Consider the following 21,270-nt stretch of genomic DNA (forward strand, 5'->3'; position numbering starts at 1 on the left):
GAGGCCTCCGGATCAACTAGAGCCCCAACCTTTTCCGGCCTGGGAACTACTTTTTGACCAAATTTTTCCTTGGGGACCCCAGGGGCCAGGGGGGGGGGGGGAGGGGGCTGGGGTGCGGCGACATAGCTAGCATAGTTGCCCCAGTATAGGGAGTTTAGTTGCCCAGTATAGTGCCCAGTATAGTTAGTATAGTGCCCAGTATATGGCTAGTATAGTGCCCAGTATATAGCCAGTATAGTGCCCAGTATATAGCTAATATAGTGCCCAGTATAGAGCTAGTATAGTGGCCAGTATATAGCTAGTATAGTGCCCAGTACATAGCTAGTATAGTGCCCAGTATAGAGCTAGTATAGTGGCCAGTATATAGCCAGTATAGTGAAACAGGAAAATACGTGCAATCTTGCGCTGCTAGGATGGTAACCAAGGGTTGCTGCTGGTGGTCACACTTTAGCTGCTCCTTAGTAGCCCGGCTGTTAGGGAGGCTTGTTTAAAGTGCAAAAAAAGAGAAAAAAAGAGCGCTCCATAGTGTAACAACGCTTTATTAAAACAAATTGCGCAAATAAAAATTCACGTTCTGATGAAGGCGTGGAACGCCGAAGCGCGTAATAATGCCACCAGCACACGATTACTCCTTGGTGGGACTCCAGGGTCAGTTACCACCGGATCCACTCAACCCCGATGGCCACGGCAGTTTGAGGGTGTACACACCTATGAAGGATTTTAAGGCAGTTTGCCTAACTACATGCCTGCATTCATCTTACATCTAGTTAGTGAATTTTTATTTGCGCAATTTGTTTTAATAAAGCGTTGTTACACTATGGAGCGCTCTTTTTTCTCTTTTTTTGCACTTTATAGCCAGTATAGTGCCCAGTATATAGCCAGTATAGTGCCCAGTATATAGCCAGTATAATGCCCAGTATAGAGCTAGTATAGTGCCCAGTAATACGCCCTAGTATGGGTAGGTAGTGCCCACCCACCACCGGCGGCCACTCCGGTTACCTTATGGGCTGGCGGCTCCTTGTCCATATCCGCTCTCCTCTAGCCGCATCTCCTATTACAGCAGCGTGTCACACGGCTGCTGCAAGGAGGAAGGAAGCAGGGCAGCGGCTTCCTGTAGCGGCGATATGCATCGCCGTTACCATGGGAACCGCTGCCGTTTCCTTCCTCCTTTCAGCAGCCGTGTCACGCAATGCTGTTGAAGCTGCTGCAAAAAGGAGAGCGGCTACGGGGAAGAATATAAGGAAGCGGCCGCCCGCTCATAAGGTAACAGGAGCGGCGGCCGCAGGAGGGGGAAAGGGAGAAAGGCCAGATCCGCCGCGGCCCCCCAGAAAACTGGCCGCGGACACCAGGTTGGGGACCGCTGGAGGCTTTCCTTTACTGAGGAGAGTATCTAAATTTTCCTGTTTTTTCTGTCACACATTTGCTGTAAACTTTAAAAAAAAAAACGGTTACTATGTGTCAGCTCTACAGAAGGCATTTTGTAATGCTATTCAAACCTTTACAGTCTGCAGTCAGCAATGCTTTTCCAGACATTGCAGATATACACACTGAAGCAGTGACAGGGTACTGTGTGGTGAACAGTACTAGTAGTTTTTTTTTTTTTCTTTTATAGAGACTGTGCATTTCACTCACAAAGTAAGGCCGTTTTTCCACAGACACCTGTCTGTCCTGCCTACCAGCAACATGTGCCTTTTGGTTCCAATTACATGCAGCCCAGTGGAAGTGCTTTTAACCCTATGGTTAGTGCATGGAAGCAGCTGACAGACATTAAACTCACTGCCTTCAGCCTTCCATGGTAAAGGAGCCTTAGCTCTAGAAAGTTCAGGAGTTCAATAAGAACAGCTCAGCAGTCTCAGATGGGATCTACGCTTCATGGCAGTTTAGATAAGCCTACAGGCTGGACCATATTTGATTGCTGTGTGGGTTACAGTAATGTGTACTGTGTGCAATATATAAGGACAACACACGCGGCATAACAGCACTGTTAAATGAATCCATTTATGCATTGCACAGCAGTATATTTTGAAAACGCACTGCTGAATAGATTTTAGCACATCATTGTCCCACCGGTAAATCATTTCATTTTTATTTATTTTTTTTGCTAGTGGGAATGTTGTGTGGTAGGTTACAAAAAACAACAACTAAGCATTCACTTGTGAAATTGACCCTGTTAAGCAGTTCTGTGGCATCATCCACAGCCAATTAAATAGTTGTGTTGAGTGCAATAAAAAGCACGTCAAAGACAGTATGCAGGTCCAACCTGAGAGGAGCTGAGTACAGCTAGAACAGGAGTGGGCAAACTACGGCCCGCGGCCATTTCATCTATCCCACCGATGCAGGGCCGGATAGCTTGTCCTCCAGGAGATGAACTGGCTTCTAATAGACACTGTGCCAGTTCACCGGCCACAGCCCGCAGCTCACCTCCTGTCTGTGGGAGTCTGTGTTTTTTTGGCAGCAGAGCAGGGCTACGGGAAAATGGTGCCTGAAGCCCTGCACTGGAGACTATTTGTGTCTCCAGTGCAGGGCTTTGGGCGCCATTTTCCCATAGCCCTACTCTTCCTGGGAGTTTGGGAGTTTTGCAGCTGGAGTTGCTGCAGGGAAGATCATCGGGAGAGCTGCGCGTCGGAGGGAAGCCAGGAGAGGAGTCTTCTGCAGGTGAGTAAATGCTTTTTTTACAGGTGCCGCACGCAAAACTTGTACTTTCTGGTGAGAGCTGCATGCAATACTTGAATTTTCTAGTGAAACGCTGCCCGCATTGTGTTTTCTGGTGAAAGCTGCACGCAATAACCTGTATTTTCTGTTGAAATGCTGCTTGCATTGTGTATTTTCTGGTAAAAGCTGCAAGCAATACTTACATTTTCTGGTGAAATGCTGCACACATTACGTGTATTTTCTGAAGAAAGGCTGCTCTATTATGTGTATTTTCTGGTGAAACGCTGCCGCATTACGCGTCTTGCTGTCTGAGGGGGTCTGCCTGCTGCCCCTTGGCCTTTGTTGTTTGTGGGAGGGGGGAACATTGTCTAATTACCTTTAGGGTTACTTTGCCTGTGTTTTGGGAGAAAACTTGGGCCCATTGTCTTTGTTACACTGTTACATTACAGTTAGCTCCACCCACATCCTGTCATGGCCATACCCATTTAGTGCAACACACTCCTGTTCTGTTCCCGCCCACAATCTGTTGTGGCCACACCCATTTTTTTGATGCTTTGCGCGCCGCACACCAGTCCCCCAGTCAAACTTGAGAACCCAATGTGGCCCTCGATTCAAAAAGTTTGCCCACCCCTGAGCCAGAAGCAGTAGGGGGTGTCCACAGGAAATTCATACTTTTACACCATCTTGTGCTGTTACAACAGTAGGCAGAGAAGTCTATCTACAGTCTAAATGCTTTTACATCTGTGTGTGTTTTATTAGACACAAAGTTCCACCAACATATGAAACAAGAGTAGTCACATACCAAGTGTAAATGCTCATGGGTGATGAGGCGGGCACATCCTTGCATGTTGTCTCGTGGAATGTACAAACTTTTTTGTTTTGCGGTCCAGGAACAATGGCAGCAGTCAGTTAAACATAGGACTCCAAAGCAACGTAAACTTACACTTAAAGACATGCAAGATTATGCCAGACTTACACATTAGCAATACACTCACCTCCAAGGCTTCAGTCATAATGCAGCCCATTACAGCGCACACTCTTAAAGTGCCTTCAGTATCCAGTTTGTTCAGAGAGGATTTTAACTGGTCAATAGGGACCAACCATGCACTGACTGCTGGGGTTGCAGTGCTAAGAAGATTCAGTTGCCTAAGTGATAAAGCCAAAAAAATGTATGAGGTTTTGACACTTCTGATATAAACTTATCATAAGCCAAATGTCAGACAGTGCAGTCTTGACTTCCTTGCGTATCACATACTAAACACCTTGCTGAAATGCACATAGGGATATGTATGTTTTGAATGTGGACTTAGTTTAAGCTGAAACTTAATTTTGATACAAACTGATGATATCCACCAGAAAAAAAGTAAATTTATGCACGAGATAAATAAAACTTTTTTTTTATTATAGGACGTAACCACAGGAAAATGTACTCAAAACACTAAAGTACTAAAATTGTTACACACCACAACATCATGATAGTGTAGGGATCATTAGTAAAGATAATTCCAATGAGCAATGAGTAACACTAGTTGTGTAGATAAAGACTGCATGTCAATGACCTTCTACTTTCCAAGGAGTATGTTTGAATGCTGCAAGAAGAAAATATCTTCTCTTAAAGTGGTCTAACACCCAGCATTTCAACTTTGCTTTAAAAGATTGCTTACAGCTTATAAACTATTATGCCAGATTTTTTTTTTAGCAGAAATTCACTGAATGGATTAAACATGACATTTTAGTGCTGCATTTAGCTAGAAATACTCCTCCGTGCTTGCTTGTTTAGTTACAAATGTATCTATCTACAATGTAACAAACAAACACTGCTCTGAGAGAACAAAGAGGGCTTCCCCGGCAGGCTTTTCAAAGGTCTATTTGTATTCCAAATAAAGATACATTTGTAACTAAAAGATAAGAACCGATGCGGATTCCTAGTTAAATCCAACACTAAAATGTCATGTTTAACCCATTCAGTGAATTTCTGCTTAAAAAAAAAATCTGGCATAATAGTTTGTAAGCTGTAAGCAATCTTTTAAAGCAAAGTTGTAATGCTGGGTGTTAAACCGCTTTAAGACACCAATCACTGGTTCTAATTAAATGAATCAACAATGAACCTGGCCCAAAATGGTTGTATTAAATAGACGTGCGACCATATATGTAAAACTGTTCCTTATTTACATGTCCAACATTCATTCTTTAGCTTTGGAAGCACAACCCGCAGTCCCTCTGGCGTGTGGTACCATTTTCATAATATCTTCTAATTCGATTCCTGCATAGTAAAACTGATTTATTGGACAAAATATAATTTGTTGCCATTTTCTAGCAGGGTTTTTTCTTTGTTGCATTCCCCCATTGGCCTTTTGTATATCAAGCCAGGAATTTGTGTTTCTATCCACAGGCTATTGCAATACAACTTGATTAAAGGTCTATGGTTGTTTTGCTTTATATACAATGAAGCAGCCTAACTGCCAACTGTTTTAGTTTTAAGTTGCTTAAGCTGGCCACTAACGGTCCAATTTCTAGTGAAAAATCGTTCGAGCGATCAGAAATTCTGATCGGACGAAAAATCGTTCACTACACCATCAACTAACCAATCATTGCTTCCTATCTATCATGACCACCAAGAAAATCCAAATTTTCGTTCGACGAAAATTCATTCGGGCGACATTTTTTTCACTCGTTCATAATCGATTGTATCCACCAATGGAGATAATTTACAACTAATCCAATCAGAATTTCTGATTTTTCGCTAGAAATTGGACCGTTAGTGGCCAGCTTTAGAAAGCTTTAGTTTTGGAACTGCACCTACACTGGAATTTTTGTTTTCCTATTTTCATTTAATTCTCCTAAGCTCTTTTTATTTTAGCTCTAACCCAACCCCCCAGTAACATAGAATCCCTCAGCATCATGGAATACCTATTTGTTCTACACCTTAGAAAACCTGGATTTTCCATAAAGCTTAAACAGATCACTTTTAGGCGGGGGTCCCAGGCAAAAATCTTACATTTCCTCTTTGTACTTTTTCTACAATATTTTCCACCTGCATATCAGTTGACTATGCTCACTAGAGATATTATCTAGTAGTATGTCCACAAATCCCTTTTTCCTATGCCGCCAGCTATAACAATCTGGTATTCTTCACTCAGCCATTCCTTTTTTTTTTTTTTTTTTTTTTTAGCATTTCCTACATACTATTCATATGTAATAGGTACTGCTTGCATAAAGTACTGTATAACCATTGTGTTAAGACATTTATCTTTACATTCATTGTTAATCATGCAGCTCTGCCTATCCAGGATTTATTACTCCAGTCAGCTAAATCTTGTGTCTATGTGATTCATAATTTCAACTGAACAGTTGTGTAGGTCGGCTGCAATGCCTAGATACATTATAACCACCTTTAATCACACAAATGAAAAACTGTTCTTATGCCTTCTTGATCTGCTCTTTGGGAATAACGAAATTAAGAAAAATGATGTGATAATAAAGTTTTAGATTAGATAAAGTGTCAAGTTTCAAGATAAGTTATAAGATGAGAAAGAAAGACATGTGAAGGCTGTAGCTTCGTATACATTGATGCCAAGTTTAACCCCCATGGATATGGATCATATTTATGTACATAGTTAATATTAAAGAGGAAAGGGGAAACCCTGACATACTGTGGTTTGCATAAGTATTCGGCCCCCTTGAAGTTTTCCACATTTTGTCACATTACTGCCACAAACATGAATCAATTTTATTGCAATTCCACGTGAAAGACCAATACAAAGTGGTGTACACGTGAGAAGTGAGATGAAAATCATACATGATTCCAAACATTTTTTACAAATAAATAACTGCAAAGTGGGGTGTGCATAATTATTCAGCCCCCTTTGGTCTGAGTGCAGTCAGTTGCCCATAGACATTGCCTGATGAGTGCTAATGACTAAATAGAGTGCACCTGTGTGTAATCTAATATCAGTACAAATACAGCTGCTCTGTGACGGCCTCAGAGGTTGACTAAGAAAATATTGGGAGCAACAACACCATGAAGTCCAAAGAACACACCAGACAGGTCAGGGATAAAGTTATTGAGAAATTTAAAGCAGGCTTAGGCTACAAAAAGATTTCCAAAGCCCTGAAAATCCCACGGAGCACTGTTCAAGCGATCATTCAGAAATAGAAGGAGTATGGCACAACAGTAAACCTACCAAGACAAGGCCGTCCACCTAAACTCACAGGCCGAACAAGGAGAGCGCTGATCAGAAATGAAGTCAAGAGGCCCATGGTGACTCTGGAAGAGCTGCAGAGATCTACAGCTCAGGTGGGAGACTCTGTCCATAGGACAACTATTAGTTGTGCGCTGCACAAAGTTGGCATTTATGGAAGAGTGGAAAGAAGAAAGGCATTGTTAACATTAAAAACAAAACATATCTATATGTTAGAGGGGCCCAGTCAAAGTCCAGATCTAAGTCCAATCGAGAATCTGTGGCAAGATCTGAAAACTGCTGTTCACAAACGCTGTCCATCTAATCAGACTGAGCTGGAGCTGTTTTACAAAGAACAATGGGCAAGGATTTCAGTCTCTAGATGTGCAAAGCTGGTAGAGACATACCCTAAAAGACTGGCAACTGTAATTGCAGCAAAATGTGGTTCTACAAAGTATTGACTCAGGGGGGCTGAATAATTACACACACCCCACTTTGCAGTTATTTTTTTTTTTAAATGTTTGGAATCATGTATGATTTTCGTTCCACTTCTCACGTGTACACCAGTTTGTATTGGTCTTTCACGTGGAATTCCAATAAAATTGATTTATGCTTGTAGCAGTAATATGACAAAATGTGGAAAACTTCAAGGGGGCCAAATACTTTTGCAAACCACTGTACATCACTTTTTAGCTTGATTCTTACAATACGATTTGAATAAAGTACCATGATCAATACCATAACCCTTTCTTTACAACCTTTTCGATTTTAAAACACTGTAGTCTCATGAAAGGCTGTTCGGTTTTTTTTATTCTTTCCCATCATTATTCCTGTCCTGATCCTATTAGAATGCTGTAGCTAAAGTGGCATCAAAACAACATTTTCTTTAAAGAGGTATTTCACTGAATGTAAGTTCATGATTAAAATTGTTTATATTTTACAATATTAATTTATAAACTATTTAGTCCATGTCTGCCAAATGTAAACTCTTTCCTCACCCTGATTGTCTTACATTTATTCACAGGTGGTGACATCTTTCCTCCTGGCAAGGTGCACCACTGTGTAATGTGTTCTGCATGTTCTGAACTGAGCAGAACCAACACCTGGTCTCCCAAAGTGCACTGGGAGTAAAAGTCTGTGTGACATCCTAGCCTAGGCTAAACATCAATAGGAGGATGGGATTACATACCAATATACAGCAATATATAGATATAGGAAGTGCTTTTGATGCTGTAACCAGGAAAATTAATGTAAACATGAGTATCCTGAATAATGCATTACAATTTACTGTATATCGTTACATTGTCTCTCTAATATGGACACAAATCAGAAGAAAACAGGTTCTGACTCAAGCCGCATCTACACGCACAGATGCGGCCGCGATGTTTCTTATCAATCGAGCCACTGATGCGGCTCGATTGATAAGATCCGACAGGATAAATCTTGCTTCCGCCGATTCCCTGCTCGCTCCCCGCGAGGGGACAATGGCAGGGAATCGAGCGGAAGATAAGCGGCGCCGGCGGGGACGAGCAGGGAATCGAATGCGGCGCACGCACGGCGAGCGGGGACGCGGCGGGCACGCGCGGGGACGCGGAAGAGGCGATCCGGCGGCTAATCGAGCCGCTGGATCGCAGCCTCATCTACCCGTGTAGATGAGACTTTACTTACTCAACTCTATTCACAGTGTAAAAAAACAGTTTTGGTTGGGGATCGACATTAATAAAAAAAAAAAAAAAAAGTAACATTCAAATAGAATTCAATGCATGAAACTAACCTAGAAAAGGTAAGAGCTGGTGAGCGCACATTTGTAGGTGCAGCAAAGCTAAACCAAATCTCCTTTATAGTGAGCTTCATGCTACTCGAGTCTGGAGGAGGAGGCATCAAAGGAAGGTCTTTTTTCAAGTCATCTGACTCAACACCTTCATCCTTAACAACAAAAGGCAAAACAAGGTAATTAAATGCATATTCTCACATCATTTAACCAGTTCGCATTCAGTCGTTTTTCGCTTCATGCATCCGAACAATGTTCACCTCCCATTCATTAGCCTATAACTTTATTACTACTTATCACAATGAACTGATCTATATCTTGTTTTTTCCGCCACCAATTAGGCTTTCTTTGGGGGGTACATTTTACTAAGAGCCACTTTACTGTAAATGCATTTTAAAAGGAAGAATAAGAAAAACACGGAAACAAATCATTATTTCTCACTTTTCGGCAATTATAGTTTTAAAATAATACATGCCTCCATAATTAAAACCCACGTACTGTATATGCCCATTTGTCCCGGTTATTACACCATTTAAATTATGTCCCTATCACAATGTAAGGCGACAATATTTTATTTGGAAATAAAAGTGCATTTTTTCCGTTTTGCATTCATCACTATTTACAAGCTTATAATTAAAAAAAAAAAAGAAATATTTCATCTTTACATAGATATTTAAAAAGTTTAGACCCTTAGGTAAATATTTGTGTTTTTTTTTTTTATTGTAATGTTTTTTTGTTTTTTTTAATTAAACATTTTATGTGGGCATTTTTGGGAGGGTGGGATTGAAATTGTATTATTTTTTGGAAATATATGTGTATTTTTATTTTTATTTAACATTTAGATGTAGTTTACTTTTTGGCCACAAGATGGCAGCCATGAGTTGTTTACTGTGACGTCACTCTAAGTACGCTTAGAGCGACATAGGAAGCAGAAAAAGCGTAGCTTCCGAGAGAAGCTGTCGCTTTTTCTGCGGGGGAGAGGAATCAGTGATCGGGCACCGTTGCCCGATTCACTGATTCACTGGCTAACAAACCGCCGGCCGGGAGCGCGCGTGCACGCGCGCGATCGGCCGCGTGAACGCGCAGGAGCGCACATGGCTTCCTGGACGTGAGTTTCACGTCCAGGAATGTCAAATAATTAAACTAAAAAGTATTATTTTAATCAATATACCAGTTACATCATAAAAGTACAGCAAACCTAAATAATAGATACAATGGCGTTGAGTAACCGCCAGTAAAGTTGCTGTGTGCAGGTAGTGCAATGCAATATTATCATTGCTACCAGCAGCAGTGTACTGTGCGTTACACAATCAGAGTGACCATGGTACATGGGTAACGCAAGCATTCCTACAATAATGCTACTTGGTCACGTTAACCAACACTGGTGAAAGACCGCCCGTTAACCCACTAGTGCTATGCACACTGCTACTGCACTAGTGAATTAACAGGCGGTGCACCACCAGCGCATGACAATCTTATCGCAGTTTGGTGAATCAGGGCCTATGTAACTAAAATTCTGCTTTATGCAATGTATACTATACAAATTGAAACTATTATAAACAATTACAAAAATCACTAAAACACAGGGTAAAAAAAAATGAACTTCCTATTTTCCCTATCTCCCAACTGCATACATTTGTTTTTTTATTTGCATTAGGTTTTTCCTACACAGTTTGTTATCCTGTACTATTTCTGTTATGTGACAGTGTTCTTGTTGCCGGTTTCAGCATTTACCAATTGCTCATCTATACCCAATTCCCTGCCTAATATGCCTAGCCTTTATCTTCTTAGGTACCAAAATCAAATTCAGAATCAATTTATTCAGAATCAATTTATTTTCGCCAAGTAAGTTTGCACCTACAAGGAATTTGTCTTGGCAGTTGCTTAAAGGGACTCCGAGCTCAACATAAATAATAAAATAGTACTCACCTGGGGCTTTCTGCAGCCCAGTGTAGGTCGGGACGTCCCACGCCGGCATCCTGGCTCTTCTCCCATCACCTCTCCAGAAATGGCTGGCGGGCGGCAGCCGGCCGACACTGGGGGTGTCGGGCTCCTCTTCCGTAAATGTCATTTGCTGTCATCACATGCCTTCCGCCTCGCGTCATCACGGCGGCCGGCGTGACTGTACGGCGCATGCACGATTAAACCACGCATGCGCCGTACAGTCACGCCGGCCGCCGTGATGACGCGAGGTGGCCGGCGTGTTGACGTCAGCATTTACGGAAGAGGAGCCCAACACTCGTCCCAGTGTCGCCCATCTGCCAGCCATTTCTAAAGAGGTGAAGGGAGAAGAGCCAGGACGCCGGCGTGGGACGTCCCGACCTACACTGGGCTGCAGAAAGCCCCAGGTGAGTACTATTTTATTATTTATGTTGAGCTCGGAGTCCCTTTAACAAACACAAACAACAACAATACAAGGACAGACAGTGTGTATATTACAAGTCAAGGACATTATGCAAGTATAATTCTTCTTTCAATACCAAACCTTAGCTTTCCCATCTAGAGCATCAGGGTAAGACTAGTCAAGGCAAAATAAATATTTTCCCACAGTACCAGAACAACGTACTACCAACTGTAAAACATTGTGATGGAAGCGATATGATCTTGAACCTTTTTTTCAAGTAACCATCACAGAATTCTCTGTGAATTCTACATCGTACCAGAGGATGCTTGTGGATGATCTGAGACCCAAGTGATAGTGCAGTCTTCACCAGGTAGATTTTAAAAAGCAGACTGCATGGAAGGGTTATGGAAAATGAACGCGAGAAAATGCTTCTATGGTGCAATACCTTTCATTGTGATAGCAACTTGCTTAAAAGAGATGCATGTACAGGGTGATAGTAGTAAATGCAAAGATTGCCTCACATGACTGATGTTCCACTCTCCTCGGATATCAGCCATAGCCAGCAGGCGACATCAAGCCAGGCTCCATAGGGGTTCACTAATGCAAGCAAACTCTGTGTGCCGGTCACCTTGACAATGCATATCAACACCGCTAACCGTGTCTCCATCAAGTCAGTACCTGACAAAGACACAATTAGTAGTGTTAAAACTCGTTTTTGATTTTACCAGCACATGGTGCTTGCATTAGTGGCCCCTCACGAAGCCTCGCTTGATGACTCCTGCCGGCTACAGCTGATATCAGAGGAGAATGGAACATCGGTCATGTGCGACAAGCTTTGCATTTCCTAATATTCTATAAACGCATTTCTTTTAAAGGGACACTTAAGTCAAAAAAAAAAAAAAAAAAGAGTTTTACTCACCTGGGGCTTCCAATAGCCCCCTGCAGCTGTCCGGTGCCCTCGCCGTCTCCCTCCAATCCTCCTGGCTCCGCCGGAAACCACTTCCTGTTTCGGTGACAGGAGCTGACAGGCTGGGGACGCGAGTGATTCTTCGCGTTCCCAGAAACATTAGCACCCTCTATGCTGCTATATGGTATATGATATATGCTATAGCAGCATAGATGGCGCTATTGTGGCCAGGAACGCGAAGAATCACTTGCGTCCCCAGCCTGTCAGCTCCTGTCACCGAAACAGGAAGTGGCTGCCGGTGGGGCCAGGTGGATCGGAGGGAGACTGCGCGAAGGCACCGGACAGCTGCAGGGGGCTATTGGAAGCCCCAGGTGAGTAAAACTCATTTTTTTTGTTTGACTTAAGTGTCCCTTTAAGTAAGTTGCTATTACAATTAAAGGTATTGCACCATAGAGTCACTTTCTCTCCCTCTTTTTTCACTAAAGCTTAAATTCCTACCTCAAGAAAGCAGCTCTGGAAGATGCCGTTTTTCCTTGCATTGCCAGAGGACAGCGACACTGAACAATATATGCTTTGTGTTCAAAACAAGGCCCTGCACAAAGTGCGCACAAGTGTTTTTATTTAGTATGGAAGGGTTGGTAAGGGGTAGTCTGTTTTCTTATTCTGATTAACTTTCAATTAAGACTTTTTCATATTTTCAGAGTACCATTTAAGCTTTTGTACAGTTTACATTACAATAATGTCTGACATAACTGAGACCCATTTTTTTTTTTATCAAATTTTGTTCTATTCAATATATTTATCAAATTGAAAGTACAATAGGTTAAGAAAAATACATAGTATATGGTCTATGCCTAATCCAGGGGAAGAGGATGCCTAAAAGAAGCATCACAAAAAAAAGTTAGCTGCCCAGAACCTGTTCCTGATAACAGGGATATGCCAGCTGATGGATTAAAAACTGGAGGTGACATTTCTGAACCTTCCTTTTTTGTTTTCCTTCGATTACATACATTTTACCAGTTCCCAAAATATAGATACTACTGTTATGTTTAGAGATTGCTGTAAGGGCATGCTGCAAAATGACATTTGACACAATTTTAGAAAACGCAAGCTACAAAATTTAGAAAGTAAATTAAGAGGCTTGGCCAGAACAAAAACAAGAATGGAGGGGAAAGTCCATGAAGTGCCGCTGAACTGAACATTTCATAGACACAAAATGTGTAATTTTAGAGCTTTTAAAAAAAGTTTTACACTTCAAAGTTGTAAACTGGACACATTTTAACCACTTAAGCCCGAAGGGTTGAAATTTTTTTACATCCGAGCAACTTTCACCCCCCATTCATTTGCCAATAACTTTATCACTACTCATCACAATGAATTGATCTATATCTTGTTTTTTTCGCCACCAATTAGGCTTTCTGTGGGTGGTATATTTTGCTAAGAGCCACTTTACTGCAAATGCATTTTAACAGGAAGAATAAGAAAAAAATGGAAAAAATTCATTATTTCTCAGTTTTCAGCAATTATAGTTTTAAAATAATACATGCCTCCATAATTAAAACTCACGTATTGTATTTGCCCATATGCCCCGGGTATTTCACCGTTAAAATTATGTCCCTATCACAATGTATGGCGACAATATTTTATTTGGAAATAAAGGTGCATTTTTTCCGTTTTGCGTCCATCACTGTTTAGAAGCCCATAATTTATTAAATCATATTGATATACTCCTTTGACATGAATATTTAAAAAGTTCAGACCCTTAGGTAACTATTTATGTTTTTTTTTTTTTTTTTTATTATTGTAATTTTTTTTTTTTAATGTAAACTTGTATGTGGGTATTTTTTGGTGTGGGAGGTAAACAGGGTTTTTTTTTAATATATTTATATGTTTATTTGTAATTTTTTTTCTTTTTAGGTGCAATTTGCTATTTGGCCACAAGATGGCCAGAATCAAAAAGTCCTGGGAGCGAGATGAAAGGAGCCCAGAGCTCAGAAAAGCCACAGCGTCTGAAGAGACGCTGTCGGCTTTTCTCTGGGGGGGTCCGATCAGCGAAAGGGATTTATAATCCCTTTCACTGATCGGTGGGCTAACGGGCAGCAGCGGGGGCGCGCACGGGGGGGCCCGCGGGAGCGCGCGCGACCCGCGGGAGTGCGCGCAGCCCAACTGGACGAGAAATCTCGTCCAGTTGGGCTTAAGTGGTTAAACTCTCTCCCTAACCACATGGCCAGCTAATGTATTCAAATGAGTCAGGAAAAACAAAACAGATTATTTGCATTACAGTTGCAAAGACAAAGAAGGGGGGAGGGGGACCATTAAACACAACAAGACACCAGAGGGAAGCTGTGTTTCTATAGCAGTAGTGTTGATTTTAACAGTCTTTCTAAGTTTATTATAAGCAATGCAAAAAAAAGCATTCAAAGTTTAAATTGCAACAACTGCTACAATTAGGGGAACAAATTTGATAAAATATATCCTGGAATTTTCCTTTGATCTTGTACATACAGGTAGACATAACGTATCACCGTGATAAATGGACTAAAGCAGATTAAAATAAATGACCGCTCACCTGTTCATCAGAGACAGAGTTTCCATTGATGTCTGAGGAGGGACTCACACCATCACATGGGATATTATCATCAGATACATCAGTGCTGTAGCCACTTCCAGTTGGTGAATCAGAGGAGTCGTTTGACTTCTGTTGTCCACTTCGGTCTGTAGTACCAGACTTTCCCATCATGCCAAAAGAGTTGTATAGTATAGCACCGGACTGTCGTCCACCTTCAAAGAGGTTATATATTTACTGCCTTGAAAAATGTAGGATCTACTACACAAATAAATTATTAAAAATATATAGTGAAACACTACTGCAGGTAGAATGTCATGTTATTTCTTAAACATTCACCTTTATGCAGCTATGCGTCTGCTCAAACTTCCTATGCAAGGTTTGTAAATCAACCCCAGTATGAGACTTTCACAGTGTGAAAACCCAGAGTATTCTCTTATGTTTTATCCTAGGAGATACATTTTAATTTTCTGTTTAAAATAACTTTTCATCTGTAAGGATCCCTCCTGTAGCGTATTCTGTCCGTTGCAGTGGAACTCCAAACGGACAGTTCTGGCTTATCTGCTTGCATTCGGTTGTGCATTTGCAATGGGTCTCATTGTCATTTGCAATCGCTCTGCAGTTCTGGGCCGCTCAGGATGCTGTCATCATTCCACCAATTGCTTGTTGCAGCTGAGCTGCGGCCAGATAGCCCTGGATTTCCTGCATGCATGTTGTTAAATAATTCTGCATGTATTTCTTATGGGGGTCCTTTGCATTTACAGCCAGCTAGCAAATGGTAACCAAGCCAGCTCTGGATTAAGTGATTACCATTCAGCTGTGTGGAGACTTGTACACCTGCGTCCATTGGCTGATGCCAGCATGAAAGTCTGCCTCCCACTTTATACCCCGCCCGTCATAGTGGTCAGTATGCTGATCTACTGGGCACCTTGTTACTCTGTTTAGTTCTGTTATTGAAGTTCTATGTGACCTTATTACTTGTGCTTTAGCTAGTTCTTGACAAATATATACCGTATTTTTCGCACCATAAGACGCTCCGGACCATAAGACGCACCTAGGTTTAGAGGGCAAAAAACGGAGAAAAAAAAATATACTAAACCTGGTGTGTCCATGGTGCAGGAAAGTCTTGTGGAGCATTCCCCCTAAGCTACCCAAGCTTTGCTGCCCAGCTAATGTAACCCCTGCTGCCCTCCAGCTACAATAACCCCCACTGCCTCCCAGCTATAATGACCCCTGCTCCCTGGGTTAGAAAAAAAATACACACCCCTGCTGCACCACCTCCCCAGGCTCCTGTATACCACACAACTGCAAGGAAAAGTCTTTCTGTGATGGTCCCTCTCACCTTCCTGTATCCCCTAGCAACTTTAGAAATAATTAAAAAAAAACTGCTCCCTGATATTTCCCCCACCCCCTCCTGTCTCTCTCAGCACCTGCTGACAAAAAACATTTTCAGAGGCATCCCATCCCCCCCACTAAGCCTTCTGAAAATGTTTCCCACATGACCGCTTCCAGCCCCCCCCCCCCCACCTCCTGTTTCCCGGCATATGTAGAAATATAAACAAACCTTTTCCCACATGGTTCGCTACCTCCCCCCCGGCCTATATCCCCGCAAGTGTACAATTAAAAACAAACATTTTCCCACGTGGCCGCTACCTCCCCCCAAGTCCCACCCCGCGCTGCTAAGCCTCCTTTTTCCCGGCAAGTGTAGCATAAGCAAAGGGTTATTAAGCAGCGGCTCCTTCTCCTCTAAGGTACCTCTGTCCCTACGGACAATTGCAGAGTGAAGCGCTGTGAGAGGGCGCCAGCGTGGCTGTCGGGATGAGAAGGACCGCAAGAGGAGGATCGCCCGAGGCTTTCGGCATGAGAAGGACCATAGGAGGTGGATCGCGCCGGCTGGAACAGGTATGGCTTCCGCTGTAGCGCTTCACTCTGCAATTGTCCGTAGGGACAGAGGTACCTTAGAGGAGAAGGAGCCGCTGCTTAATAACCCTTTGCTTATGCTACACTTGCCGGGAAAAAGGAGGCTTAGCAGCGCGGGGTGGGACTTGGGGGGAGGTAGCGGCCACGTGGGAAAATGTTTGTTTTTAATTGTACACTTGCCGGGATATAGGCCGGGGGGGAGGTAGCGGCCACGTGGGAAAATGTTTGTTTTTAATTGTACACTTGCCAGGATATAGCCCGGGGGAGGGGGGGGGGGAAGCGACCACGTGGGAAAAGGTTTGTTTTTAATTGTACACTTACCGGGATATAGGCGGGGCGGCGGGGGGGAGGTAGCGACCACGTGGGAAAATGTTTGTTTTTAATTGTACACTTGCCGGGACATAGGCGGTGGGAGGGGAAGGTAGCGGCTATGTGGGAAAAGGTTTGTTTATATTTCTACACTTGCCAGGAAACAGGAGGCTTGGCCGGGGGCTGCTGATGTGTGTGCAGGTCGGGCGGGACACTCCTGGCACTAGCAAAAATGTACTATTCGGACCATAAGACGCATGCACTTTTTCCCCCCACTTTTGGGGGAGAAAAAGTGCGTCTTATGGTCCGAAAAATACGGTATGCAGACTTGTTAATATATATTTATTCATTAGTTGAGCTGTTTGTTATTTTTCTTATCATTGTGTATTGCCTAGTTCCATGCTTGATGGACGTTCGCTGCATCCGCGGTGGATCAGTGAAGTCCATTATCCAAATAGCTTGGATTCTGCCATCACCACATTGGTGACTGGTAGTATTTCTGCTACTCTAGTTTCTGGGAACGTAATTATAGGCTGCAGTTGCTATTAGTTACATTCTATCCTGTAGTCTTGCCTGGGTGGATGCATGCTGGTGACTGTTAGCCAGCTTGCTCTGCTTCTGTGGATGTGACTGTGAGCTGCAGTTTTTACTAGTTATGCTCCAATCTATAGTCCTGTCTTGTACCTGTCTGAATACTTGCTATCGCTAAGGCAGCACAGTATGAACTAAGGCAGTGCAACATCGCACTGTGCTGCCATTGTGTTTTATTTGCAGTGATATCGGAAGCCCAGAGCTGCAGTTGCTCTGGGCAGCCTGTGTAACCTCTTCCATTATCCAGCTCTTAGCCTTGTTGTGCTGAGTGGTCAGAAAGTATGACCCCCCCCCCCCAGCATTACATCAGCACTCTGCAATTGAATAGGTACTGTATATTCTGGTGTATAAGACTACTTTTTAACCCTTGAAAATCTTCTGAAAAGTTGGGGGTCGTCTTATACGTCGGGTGTCATTGAGGCCTGGTGATATGCTCTATCCTGTTATTGCCTCTCGGATCTCCCTGCTGAGGGAGCACAATCTATTCTTCCTTACCGCTCTGATAAACAGGTAGACAAGGAGAGCTGACCAATCCGCTTAGGGAGAGGGAGAGTTCACCAATCCAACTAGTCAATCGCCTATATACTGTTATATACTGGGTACCACATACATTACAACACCAGTATCTGTTCATACACAGCAGCAGTATATGATTTTTTATTTTTTATTTGGTGTGCATTGGAAGAGGGGGGTAGTCTTATATGGCGAGTATATCCCAAACTCTATATTTTAACAGGAAAAGTTGGGGGGTCGTCTTTTACGCCGGAATATACGGTACCTAAAAGTTGGTGAAAACGTACTGTTAAAATTATGATGAGTATTTTCTTGCTTGCTTGTGGCTTAAGGCATTTTTTATTGATAAGATGTGAAAAGACCACCTAGTTGAAAACTTGGGAGAAAAAGTGAATTGAATCGGGCCCCATCAGTCAGAAGACTGAAGCCCAACCTTGCAAAGGGACTGTAGTGTAAAGGAAAAAAGAAATGTAAAGGAAAAAAGACATGTAAAATTGTCCCATACTTGGGCAACGTTAAAAGAAGAAATTGTAGTTTTGTCTGTTACCTCTTCTGTTCTCTTGCATGACACTGGTAATTAGTTACTGTGAATTTACTCTGGTTACCAACAACTAGAAATTGACATGAACCATGTAACAGCCTGCAAGCAACTACAAGCCATTGCTTTAGATCAAGGGAAGTGCAATGGGTGAAAGAGGAAGCACCAGTTTATCCTAAATAACCTTTCTGCTAGGAAAGTTCAGTGGGGATAGAATGATGAGCTCAATGGAATAATAAAAACTACCTGTGTTTTAGGTTATCTTAAAAGTACTAGTTTTTAAAACCGTTAAATCATCTCATAGTAGGAACCCGGAATGTGTTTTTGAAGAGCTCAAAGTTCCACTTTAAGTAGACATGATGATTCTAAATATTCTATTAAAACGACCAAGGAACAAATCTACATTTCATCAAGCAGGAAAGCTTATGTTTTTACCCGTCAAAGCGGAAAAACATTTCTTTGTTACAATAAATCTGCAGAGTTTCTACTTCCTGTTTTAATGAAAGACAACACAGGGTTAACATCCTGTGTTTCCAAATTAGCTGCTCTGCCGAGGCAGCCAGCTGACACAGCTGAGAGATCAAATAACAGCTGTGATTAGTCACAGATGACGGGGACATTAGACAGGCTAAACTCTCTAAATACATATGCATTTCTCTATGTTTTCCTTCTGTCCAGTGCAAGAGTTCAGGTCTAATTTAACCATCAAATAAGTTGGTTGATGTCAGAGTCTCAGGGACAGCTGTGAGAAACACCTGTCTTAAAGTTGCTTCAAGCCATGAGGTTGATTCATTAAAGTTAATTTGCGCTAAGCAGCACAGGTTAAATCAGTGAGCGCACGCTACGGTCAGAGTAGAGTACGCTCTTAAGCTAGGCTGGCTGCTTGAAGCTATGCATGCACCACAATTCTTTAGTAGCGAGGCCGCTACTACATTAATTAACATAGTAGTGGCTGCGCTAGTAAAGTATCGCGGTCGTGCGGCACTTCAAAGGTACCTCTAAGGAGCGTGTGTGGCTTCGGTACGCTGATAGTAGCAGGCGCTCGCTGGTTTAACCCACGCTGCTTAGCGCATTAAACTTTAATGAATCAACTTCAAAGTGAGCTATAGAAGATATTATAGATACAAGAAAGTATTTAAGTTCTATACAGAACAACATGATATCAGTAAACGCTTTGTTGGATGAATGTTGCCAAATTTGTCAGTTTTGTTTTCTGTTCAATTGCACTGGCTTTTTAAAATATTTTTTTTTATTATACTGTGTTCACCTCAACTTTAACATCTTAACTGCAATGTTGCCTGTAATCCCACAATTAAATGTCATTATGCAAAGTGAGAGGCTAAAATTACCTTTAATGACCAGGTTTTCAATTCCACATTCAAACATGATCCATCCCCATTTTTCTTGGCTTGGACCAATGCGGGTTACATCAGTAGCTGGAGGCTGCTCAGTTTCATCCACAAATGTAAAATCATCTAATTCTTCCAGAGTGAAAAGAACCTTTGATTTCTCAAAGGGAATAGTTGTGATTGCACAGGTTCCCACATCTGGCCAAACAGAGGAAGAAATTCAATCACAGGGTCATGAAATACATATCTACAAAGCAGCAGACACAATCATATTTGATATTTCGTGTTGTGTGCACAGAAATAAAGCTACGATTACTTGCAGCACAAACCTGATAAACAGATGCTGAGCATTAAACTCGAACCAATATTAAACTTTTTTTGTGATTATGCAAAATGGTAAACTAATAAGGAATGGGTACCCTACATCTGTGCTTGAGAGATTAGAAAACAGCAGAGAAAGCCAAAAATTCTTTACAAATGTTTTCATATATTTGTTATGATGGAAATGCCAATTATGTTCCCCACAACTGCATTACATAAGGACATTAGTTTAATGAAAAAGTAGAATACAGTTAGGCGCTAAGGAAATCCCTATATGTAACCAATACTAAAATTCAGACCAGGGTGAGATAAAATGGAGAGCACCATTGAGCTTAAGGCAAACAAATAGAAGCCTCAAGTTGCAACTTGGAAGAGAACCTTTTATTTCTTGGTTCATACTTGTTCAGCTACTGCATACTGATAAAGCTTGGCACACATCAGGTAATTTGGGCGCCACCATAGGCTGCTGTGGAAATTGCAGTTATAGCTGTGTCGACAATGTAATTTGGGGGCCTGGAGTACAGCTATAGCAGCGTTAATTAACAGTGGGTAACGTGGGAGTCGGGCATCAGCTAGAGGACAGCTGGCTACTACACATAGCGGCAGTCCTTTGTTATGTAGAGTAGCCAAAGTTTGGCTAATGTAAAGCTGTGGTGTAGCTTAAATAAAGAGCCAAGTGCCAGGAGGCTAAATATGGTGCCAGAAGAAGAGGTGGACACATGGCTAAAGTACTGTATAGCCGAGCGCAGGAAATAACGGGAGGGTAAGTGACTGGGTGACTACATAATAAACAGGGGATAAAGATGAGAAAACTGCAAACATAACATACAAATGATGATATAGCCAAGAACAGGAGACTTCCTAGGTAAGGGAACTGGAACTGTGGCTAACTAGTGACTATGGATTAAGAAGGTGAGTGAGTGAGTATGCAAGTTTGAAGAGGTGGGTTTTGAAGCTTAAAAACGTAATACTGGGAATACACGGGTCGTTTTTCCCACTCCATTCTCCGCTCAATCGATTTTGCTGCTCGATTCTCTTAACTTCCACTCATTTTTCTTATCTTTTTCCATTCATCTCTATCAGGAATCGATCGGCAAAACGATCGAACAGGAGATCGGACACGTCGGAAATTATCTATCTAACCATCTATCTGTCGCAAAAACATCCGGTGTATTCCCAGCATTAGAGGAAAGCCTATCAACCACGTAAGACAGGAGACAGGCATAGTAACTACTACCAGATTTAAATATATTTTAATAAAGCTGCCTGGGGTAGCAACTAGTAGTCAGCAACTAGTAGTCCAACAGC

At 42.1% G+C, this 21,270-nt stretch overlaps 1 protein-coding gene across 1 annotated transcript in view; it reads right to left on the bottom strand.

The window, feature by feature from the left end:
* The window catches only part of BLTP1 (bridge-like lipid transfer protein family member 1), a 399,009-nt gene that overhangs the window by 176,623 nt on the left and 201,116 nt on the right, over positions 1 to 21,270 (bottom strand). The window contains exons 35-38 of the mRNA XM_068280272.1: positions 19,642 to 19,839; positions 14,425 to 14,636; positions 8,608 to 8,759; positions 3,648 to 3,798 (exon numbers count right to left, since the gene is read on the bottom strand). Coding sequence (XP_068136373.1) covers positions 3,648 to 3,798; positions 8,608 to 8,759; positions 14,425 to 14,636; positions 19,642 to 19,839 — 713 coding nt within the window. The remainder of the gene's footprint in view (positions 1 to 3,647; positions 3,799 to 8,607; positions 8,760 to 14,424; positions 14,637 to 19,641; positions 19,840 to 21,270) is intronic.

Source organism: Hyperolius riggenbachi, chromosome 1 (genome assembly GCF_040937935.1).
Source record: "Hyperolius riggenbachi isolate aHypRig1 chromosome 1, aHypRig1.pri, whole genome shotgun sequence".
Lineage (NCBI taxonomy): Eukaryota > Metazoa > Chordata > Amphibia > Anura > Hyperoliidae > Hyperolius > Hyperolius riggenbachi.